At 27.6% G+C, this 10759-nt stretch overlaps 1 protein-coding gene and 1 long non-coding RNA gene across 2 annotated transcripts; one reads left to right on the forward strand and one right to left on the reverse strand.

The window, feature by feature from the left end:
• The first annotated feature begins 4400 nt into the window (after nucleotides 1-4400).
• Nucleotides 4401-5258, forward strand: LOC124921709. The gene is made up of 3 exons (XR_007097709.1): nucleotides 4401-4494; nucleotides 4591-4663; nucleotides 4885-5258. It is a non-coding gene; the product is annotated as an uncharacterized LOC124921709 (long non-coding RNA).
• LOC124921707 lies at nucleotides 5181-5914 on the reverse strand. The gene is made up of 2 exons (XM_047462397.1): nucleotides 5612-5914; nucleotides 5181-5542 (listed from the first exon to the last, which is right to left on the reverse strand). The coding sequence occupies exons 1-2, from the start codon at nucleotides 5831-5833 to the stop codon at nucleotides 5258-5260; spliced, it is 507 nt and encodes a 168-aa protein (XP_047318353.1). The 5' UTR covers nucleotides 5834-5914; the 3' UTR covers nucleotides 5181-5257.
• Nucleotides 5915-10759: the final 4845 nt, after the last annotated feature.

Below are 10759 nucleotides of genomic sequence, written 5' to 3' on the forward strand. Positions count from 1 at the left end.
TTAATTAGTCAACATATTCTATATTACACAACAATCTCCTCTTTACCGAACATTATCAACTCATTTCTGTAAAACAATAATAATATTCTCATCCACTTACCATATATTTCTTAATCTTTCTTTATAATTATTATAAATTTGCATTGGGTGAGATTCAAATCTTCGATCTTTATTATGTAGAATTAAAACACATATATAATTGATATGACTAGCAATTATATATATATATATATATATATATATATATATATAATATAAACGAATTTAAAATATTTTTAGTTTAATTATTTAAAAGGTTGGAATTATATTATTAGAAATGTCATACATTCATTAATTTTGAAATTGATTTTAAAATATAAAGTGATATTAGTCTAGTTGGTTAATTTTTATTTATTTTTTCAAGTGTATGGATGGGCGGGTCAACCTACGATCCGAACCAATTATTCATTTATTATATTTATATTTATATTTATATTTATATTTATATATATATATATATATATATATATAAATAAATTAACCACAACTACCGACAATTCGAACACTTTAAAAATTAAACATTATATATATATATATTTATTTATTTATTGTACTTTTTAGTTTGCATATATCCACTTTCTTTATTTGATGACCACATTCTTTTTAATTCATTATTTCATTATTGTAGTTGAAGCGATAAAAATCGACATTTAAAAGACTAAATATCATATATTGTATTTTCATTTACCATTTGGTTTGTAAATTTTTTTTCTCATTCAATGCTTCTAAATTGTTTGCTTCTATTAATTTAAAGATTATTATAATTATTATAAATGAAGTGAACAAATAATTCAAAATATACTGCATTCAAAAGATTAGAAATTGTCTTGAAGGGCACATAATTCAATGAAATAATATAAAATAATAACAGCCACTTAGAAATGATAATAGTAAGCACATAATTCAATGAAATGGTTTTTTTTTATCATTTTGAAAAAAATAGTAATCACATAATTAAATATAGTTTGTTCAATACTGAATATATATTTTTGCATTTGGTCTTACATATATTTTAAGGTAGATGGAGTAGCCATATTTTTCAAATTTTAATTAATGAAGAGTCCATTTGTATTTCTCTTCTCGATCTATGCCCTACTATAACAGAATTTAAGGCTAAATAATATATATTTTTATTTAATTCAACTAAGGTAGGCAATTTAGACCATGGCAAATTTTAATATTAATTTGTATATATACTATGTGGCATGCATGAAATTCCAAATTTATTCCACTTGTTCTAGTATTTTAATTCAACAATTTGTGCAAATAGATTTGACATTTTTGTAGTTTATTATTGCATGTTTATGTCAATTATTTAATAAATTAAGAAGGAAAAATTGCAACTAATTTTAATAAATAAATAAGACTAAGTATTTTGTCGCTACACCATATTTTCATTGTCTTTAATCTTAATTTTAAAATATGGAAATTAGATCGCCCCTCACATTTCCAAGAATAGTTAAATCTTGTATATATATATTCTTTTCCGACATATAACATCAATATTTCCTTCTTAAATATATAATAAAATATTAGTCAATCATTTCAAAATATAAATTCAGTATTAGTCTATCACAATAGGTAGCAAACACTTCATGCTGAAATTTGAAAGAAACAAATATTGAAATAATATATGGTAGATATGGACCGAGGAAAAAATAAAAAATGGACAATTTTGTTACAGTAAAGTATGATATATAAATCAGAAACAATATGCCACATCAATAAAAAGACAAAAGCTAACAATATTTGAAATAATTAAATAAATATTACTCGTTTAGCTATTTTAGAGACAAAAATATTGATCAAATCTGTATTTGACAGACTATTTCTTTCTTAATCGATATCATTGCTAGCCTATTTAGTCTATCATTTGACACTGTTGGTCGAAGATAATTCTTGATTAACTTCAACTTCGATAAACTTTTTTCTGCCGATGCAACTGTTACTTATAAGGTTAACAAAATCTTATAGGTAATGTAAGTATTTGGGAATAAACCATTCAGTTTTGTCATGCATTGTAACATATCAATTGCTCTTTTTTTATTTGTTAAATAGCATATCACGACGAGCAACTGTGAATACAATTCATCATCATTAATGTTTGAACGTCCATCGTGACTAAAAAAATTGTTAAAGCTTCATACAAGACTTCATCAAGCTAGTTAAAGGCTCACGTTTTAACTTCTCCAAATTCAATAAAAACTCAAATATTTCTTGATATTGTTTAAATTGTTCAAACCGAACTCAAAACGAAGATCAAACTTGATCAATTATAAACAAAAAATATTCTAACTCTTTAAGACTTTTCATCAGATTGTGTCACATCATCATTGTCGCTTTCATCAAATTGTTTTTTTCTTCTAATGATACGTTTTTCTTGAAATTTAGGTTCAATCCTCATTTCACTTGTCATTTGTATAGCTTCATTCATGGCACTAGCAAATCCTTTTTCTCTAAACTCATAAAAAAAATTGATCAAAGTCTTTGTAAGAGATTGATTGCAATATCAATATCCTCCATATCTTCCGAATGGATAAACTTACTCAATTTATTAATGTAAGTAAAGCACTAAAACTCCACCTATTTCAAACATTTAATTAAAATCACATAAATTTATAAGATAAAATACTTCTTTATTCAGCTTCTAAGATTAACAAATTGAAGAATTAAATCAGATTTGAAACACATAATTAGATTGAGAAGTATTGAAATTGTTTGATACTCCGACTAATGAGATGACCAGACGAAGATAGGCCAAGTTATGTTGGTGAACTTTATGCATCATATTAAATATAAATATATATTAATATTAAAAAATCTGACCTCTTGTTAGGAGGAGTGCAATGACCTCTGGCCTCCAAATAGTTCCGGGCCTGATAACCAGTTATAAACTTATATAACATACGTACCAACTAATCTATAACTAAGTTTAGTTAGTTAAAATTAATCTAGCTATATATAATATTGGATTCACACTACATAAATTTAATTGAAAATTATGGATTATTAGTTTTTCCTACAAATAATAATATAATTTTAAAAAACAATTATTATTAAATTATTATATTTTAGTGGTATAAATATTGTAAATAATTAACCGTGACACGATCCACGAGTATTTGAGTGAGGATACTAAGTTGGATTAACAATTGTAGATGGTATTGCAAGAAAGGTATGGTATGTTTAAATCGGCTTTTATGTATGTTTTTTAAATGTTAAATTATTACGATTTAAAATTCTATGAATTTATAAATAATTTTGATTTTATAATTTTATAATAAAAATAAATAAATTATATTTATAATTTATTATGATTATTTATTCAAATAAATAAATTAATATAATTGATTTTATAAATATATTATTTTACTGTGTCATCTACTTATTATTTATTTTTAATTAATTTATATTTAAATATATATTATAAAATTATTAATATAAAATACTTAATCATATATATAAATAATAATAATAATAATAATATATTTTTTAAATTAAACTCTTGTAATTTAACATAAACTCCTTTTGTTCTTAATCATGAAATTATATATATTTTTAATTGGACTAACTGATTATTATTTTTACAATTAGAGACTAGTGTTGGGCCATTAATGAAGCTGATGGGCCAAATAAAGTATTTGAAGGCCCATTTGAAGACCTGGTGACCTGCAATTGTCTCTTCTACCATTACCAATGGAGAAGACGAAGTAATTTCAGACTTCTTCTTCCGCTTGAAATTCAGTCTGATTTTCATTGTTAGTAATTACTGATGTTAGAGTGCATATCATTGATTACGAGCATTCTAAATTTGATTAAGCAACTGTAACAGTCTACTTTTGGATTGCGCCGCGTACGTGTTGTTGCAGATTCATCTAGACTTCTTTTGAGGAGGTGCATCTTCAACATTGTTATCTAGAGTCAGGCGAGTGCTCTTTGATCTTTAATTGTAGTCCGAATTGAAGGTTTCGACTACTACTACTTTGGTGTTCTTTGATTTGTCGAACTTAGGAGGGGCTTTTAGGGTTCCTTCCATTAGAGATTCAGAAAATCATAACTTGAAAGCATTTGATTGTTTCTTTTACAACTCTTATACAAACTGAAGATTTCAGTATGAAGAACAATTCGATTCTTGTTCTTGCTGTAGATAGATAGAAAGCAGAATTGCAATATAATGCTTTGTTGAATGAAACCCATTTTATTGATTAAGTTCATTGGTCTTACAAGTATCAGTTTTTATACTGATTAAAAAGCTAACTGATAAGATGAATTATAGACTAGCTAAATCTTGTTCTGAATCCATATTTAAAGGAAGTTGACTTGATCACAGTTAATTTTATCGAAGTAATTCTGATATTGCAGAACTGCATGCTGTACAAGTGTTAGTCGGATATAAGGGCATAATCGATTGCTGGAAATTGAAATGGATCCTAGACATGCTGGAGAATTGTTGAGGTAAAGATTTTGGGTGTTCAATGAATTTTCATGAGAATTGGAGAAGTGTGATAATGTCATATATGTATGTTCTTGACCTATTTTGTTTTTATATAGGCACTTGGAGAAGCAGAATGAGCAGCTTATGGAGGTTTACAGATCAATGTTTAATGAAATACAAAAGTTGCAGGTTGTTATTTAATTGCAGTTTCTGCATTGAAATGCTTTTTCTTTGGTATTTGAAGTCTTTTAGTTACGAATTGTAATGCAAATATCTAGTTTCAAAAGAAGCTTATCAGTAGTTCATATTTTCAGAAGAAGCAGAACATGTTTTCTAAATTTAGGTCTCATGAATTGTCGAACTTTGAGCTGTAGTTGATGACAAAAACTTAAATGGGACTGTGCTTTCAGGTAGAAGAAGAGATGATGATGCGCAAATCTTATGAATTCATGAAAGCTCGGGAATCAAATAAAAATGTGGGTTCTTCCAAAGAGCCCAAATCATCCAAGTAATTTATGGTTTAGATTGTCACCACCCAAGATCATACCAGCAACAAATAAGAAGGCAGTGCATGGGTTCTTCTTCGCTTCACCAAGTTAACCGAAAATAGATGTAATGTTTTGTTTGTTGAAATTTTGAGAAACATATTCATAAAGATCCATAATTTTTGTATCTAGTTGTTTCTTGGTTGAAGCACATTTTAATATCACCAAATCAATGACAATTATCAAAAGAAACATTGCATAATTTTGATAGTAATTATTGAAGAACTAAATTCCTCTTTTATTTAAGTCTATAATGTTGCTTCAAAGTGGGGAAGACAGGTTGAAAAACAGAACTAAAAGGAACAACATTGACAACACGCAGATGTTGGGCATTTCCATTTTTTGGTTTTGATAGGGTTACTCTTAGCAACTCTCCTTCTAGGGTTCTTCCTGCATCAACAGCAGCTCGAGGATGAAGTTTAGTTAAATCAAAGAACTGATCAGCAGAACAACCAAATAGAACTCGGGCAATCCTATCAAACATTATCACCGAAAAAACCTCGCTGTCTGTTGCTATAGACATCTGAAACAAAACAAAAAAGACAAGATCAAGGAAGGTTCTTTAAGGAAGACAGACAGACGACCGACTTACAAGAATACGGAAGACGCGCTTGGATCCTGGATTGATGGAATTGTTGAAAGTGCAATACTTGCATTGTTGAGAAGTTGAAGAAGACGAAGAACTAGGGTTCTGACCACCATTGTTGGGATCGAAAAGAGTCCTCTCACAGCAAGAACAAACTGTGTAATACATGTTGGTATGATCAATCGCCACCACAGAACAAGTAATCTTCGACGGCTTCTCTAATTCCATAGATATGTTCTAAGAACCACACACAGATGAGAGAGAGAGAGAAAATGGCGGCAAGTGATTTTGGATTTCGCTAACCTAGGTTTAGGGGGGAGAAGAAGAAGAATTATCCTGTTTCGAAACGCTCGATATTTTTTTAAAAAAATTATTGAAAAACTATTATTTTTAAAAATATATATAATATTAGATGTTAATTTAAATGAAATAGTGTTAAAATGTATACTATAAATATACATATTAACAAATTTAAATTTTTACTTAATTCATAGTAATTTTATTTTATATAGTTTCAACTGAATTTAAAATATGTCTTTTAACTCCTAGTTAATTATCTTTTAATATATATATATATATATATATATATATATATATATATATATATATATATTTTTTTTAAATCAGTTTTGTAATATATTTTTAAAAAATAATATAAACATTTTGTTTTAACATAGAATAATATTATTAATTAAATTAAAGAATATTTATAAAATATTCAAATCCACAATCTTGAATAAATATGTTAATGTGCTTTACTAACAATAAATAATTTATTATTCAATATTTAATGATTCATTTCGGTATAAGCAATACAACTACATACATGGTCATACAAAATTGATTGGATTAAATGTTCTGTTAGTCTATCGAATAATAGTTAGCATTTTTTTTTTTTTGTATATAAATTAAAATCACATAAATAAACTTCTTAAAATAAATACATAAAAAATTAGTATGAGTGATATGGGTTGCTTATTTAGTTATATGTTTATTTAACATGTAAATAAAATTTGTCTTACAATAAATTTGTAAACTTTAAAAACATATCATCTTCAATATAAAATAAACAATTAACTTTTGTCGTTATTATGGAATCACTTTATAAAATGTTGATATTTGCGGAATAAGCTAGTCTCATTAGAGGAGTGGATTGCGAGGTAAATATATATATTTTTTTATTTTTCAATATGTTGTTCGCTCATGATACAATATTGTTCATGATACAGGCAACACGCATAAATGGCAAGCATCTGCGTGATATTCTATGATTGTTTGGAGCACGCTCTGAATTGTGAGTCAATATTGATAAGTCTAATATCTTTTTCTCAGATTCTGTTTTCAATAGAGGAAAACAAATTTGGCAAGCCTCTCAGTGCTAAATCCCTCTCAAAAGCCTCTTAGGACTTGGTTATTTCTAAAATGAAGAGAAACTTACATATCTCAAAGAGCTAAGATGATTTTGAAAAATATTGTTTAGTCTTCATCATGGAGTGCAATGATATTTATGCTCATTTAAAATATCTCTGTTTTTATTCAAAAGAGTGTGGCTGTGAAGATTAAAAAAATTATGTACATTTTTTTAGGGATCATCCGAGTCCTCCTTTGGTCATTTGGTGGCAGGGCCTATTAGGGTGGGCAAGATGGGCCACCGCCCAGGGCCCAAAATTAAGAAGGCTCAAAAAAAATTTTATGCAGTACTATAAAAAAAATTAGGTTTTATGTTTTTTTTCTACTCAGCTCTCTCTCTCTCTAAAATCCTTCTCTCAATAGTGACTCAAAGTTTAATTAGATCTTTGAAATCCTTCTCTCAACAAAGACTCAAAGTTTAATTAGATTGAAGTAGAGAACATTTGATCAAAATTTAGGCCCAAATCTTAGATCGCTCAGTGCCCCAAAAATGAACGAGACGACCCTGTTTGATGGGTTGGGTTAAAGTGTAGAGATTCAATGATCAATGAGGCTAAAGAATCAAGGGTTTTGATTAATTTATTAAAATTCTCTTGTCCAAATTGTGAAATAGATTTTTTTTTATAGACTAAATTTTTATGATCTGATATGATTAAATGCAAATACGGAAAGGAAATGATTAGTGTAGATGGTTCACCAAAGCTAGCCTACGACCAACTGATTGTGGCATTTGGAGAGACATCTCCACTATGTGGAAGTCATTCCGTAGGCAATGCAGATTCTCAGTAGGTGATGACTCATCGATCAACTTCTAAAATAGGGGTGTTTAATATTTGGTCTGAACCGAATATCCGACCGAATTCGAATTTCATTTTCGGTTTTTGAATCGAATTTCAAACCAATTCGAATTCAAATACGGTTTTCGAATTAGTTTTCGAGTTTGGGTTTCAACTCGAAAACCAAACCGAAAACCGAATTCATTTTTTTATTATTTATTTTTTCAAACTTAGTTTAAGAAAAAGTTCAAAATAATCAAATTAAAATATTTTGAACTCAATATTTAATAACAAAAAAAATAACAAAAACACCAGTGGTACAAACTCGGGTTCAATTCATCACTGGTACAATTTATTTTGAGTTATGCTAGTTTCAGAAAATAAAAAAAATCGAATAAACAGAACCGATGAACTCGAATAACCCGAAAACCGAACCGATGAACACCCTTATTCTAAACAATGTTTGTTGCAATGTGACAAATCTTTCATTGTCAATCCTAACACTCGTTTTGGCCGTAATTTGTAAAAATATTTCGGTCAATATTCAAATAGTTTCGCAAGTAGAATCAGATAAATTAGAAGTTTAATGAAAAAGAAAAAATCTGATATGAAAGGTTGTTGCTCTTAGTGTGGTGCAAAGTGATTTTTATTATTCGTGTAATATCTTACATTGACAATATTTGGATTACTTGAAGGTTTATTATTGTTACACATTATTGGTAGATATTGTCATATATGATTTTCTTTTGGATGGAGTTCTATCATGGAGGATTTTGACGGATAATAAATGTTTTTTTTTTTGTAAATTATGTTTAGTCGTTGAATAATATGTTGTGAAAAAGTGAAGATATCTTACGTTGGTAAGATGTTAATTTTTTTAAAGTTGGTCATTGTTACATATTATTTGTAGAGATTTTCCCATATGACTTTCTATTGAAGAAGTTGTGATATTCTAATTTACTTTAAAAAAATCTCGTTTATTGGTTCTTGACGGATGATAAATGAATAAATATTTGTGCATATTGTTAGTCGTTGTAGAATGTGTTGTGAAAATGTGAAGACGACATCTCAGTTGTTTTTGTATTGCAAAGGAGTGACTGCGATTTGAAACTTATTTTAGAACATGATTGATATTGAATGAGTGATGCCTAAGTCAATTGCCGTTTGTTAAGATGTTTGGATAGAAACCGCAAGCTCGGTTAGATTGAGTCGATGTGTCTTTATCTCGATTATTTTTTGGTGGACTACTTGACTCTAAATGAACCATATGACGTTCAGTAATCGCGTTCGACTAATGTGTTTACTCTACATGTTATTATTATGACGATAAATGATGTTTTTTTTTTTAAACTGACGAAGTCGGTCGATTAACTCATTGATTATTTTGAGGACTTTTGAGTTTGTTATTTACGAACATTTTTTTGCATATGTTTTATTTTTGTTAATTTCGTTGTGTTATGGATATGTTCGGTGAAATATGTAAATATTCGTGTTTTTTTTATTACATTTAAATAAATAAAACATTTTATTGATTTTCTCAAAAATAATATAAATTATTATTTTATTCTCAAATATACTTATATTTATTAATTAATTAAGTTCTGTTTTGAAAATTTTGTTTAAATATCTATCATACTCAACTAATCATTTTACAGAACACTTGTTATAAATAAATATCCTTATTTATTATTCAATTCTATTATATCCGGTCATGTTAACAGAACAATTTAATATTGTTTGTAAAATTTTTGAACCAATTCACTCCTAATTAAAGTGAATAAAGATTTCAAGGTTGTAAGTAAATTTTTACTATAACTTGACAACATTAAGATTCAAAAATTTTTTGGTAGACCTCAAATTTCAAGTAATCTAATTAACAATAGTCTTATAAATAAATTATGCAAAAATATATTTTTAACACAGGATATGGTCAACTCATCACTTTTTGCCATGATACAATATGATTTTATTTGTTTATGTTTTGATAGAGGGATATGAAAATTAAATTAAATCAAATCTTATGATTTAATTTGACAGATAAATTTTCAAATATAAAAAAGAGATTCGATATGCCGCGCACAACACGACAGGCAAGAAATACTTTGTTAATGGATCACTCTTCCACTAATTAATTAGTTATGTCAAACATTTCTTGGAAGGTCAATTATTTTATATTTTATTATTCATCAATAAAAAATATATATTAGTTGGTGTCACTCTTCCACTAGTTAGTTATTATTATGTATTTTGCCTCCAAAAAATATATTACAAAAAAGTCTAATACTTATAAGCTTAAACTTAAGTGATTTATTTTCATCAGATTTTGAAGTTACATTTATCAATCCATTAAAAACAACTCATTTTGGTATAGGTTGTTAATTAGCTTATTCTAGTATATATATTTATTTTCCGTTTAAATACCTCGATTCTCATGACGGAGTTTGGTCAAATATTGTTTATGTCTCCGAACACTAATTAGACTATCAATTAATAAAAAATAATAGAGATAAATATTAATGGTTAATAGAGATAATATTAATTGAGTTGAATTAGTTGATTCGATACTAATTAATTTGATCATGTATTTTATGTAATAGAGATAATATCATGTATTTTAGGTAATAGAGATAATACAATATCTTACGGGTGTATATATATATGTGAATATACTCTCACCAAATACACACGGTGATTTTTTAATCTTCTCTCAAGTTTACATATTCTGTCATGGTATCAGAGCGAGTTCGTTCCTAAACCCTAAATTCTACCTCGCTTGTCTTTACATCATGTTCTCCTCTTCCTCTGTTTTGGTGACATTGGTCACTTTCGTCATCATCATGTCATTCTCTGCTAATGATCCTCTCCCTGTTACCACAATGATAAATATGATTCCACTTAAACTTGAAGCCTCCACATACTTGATGTGGTGCCGTCAAACAACACAAATGGCCGAGTGTTTTGACATTTT

This window comes from Impatiens glandulifera, chromosome 1 (genome assembly GCF_907164915.1).
Source record: "Impatiens glandulifera chromosome 1, dImpGla2.1, whole genome shotgun sequence".
Classification (NCBI taxonomy): Eukaryota; Viridiplantae; Streptophyta; class Magnoliopsida; order Ericales; family Balsaminaceae; genus Impatiens; species Impatiens glandulifera.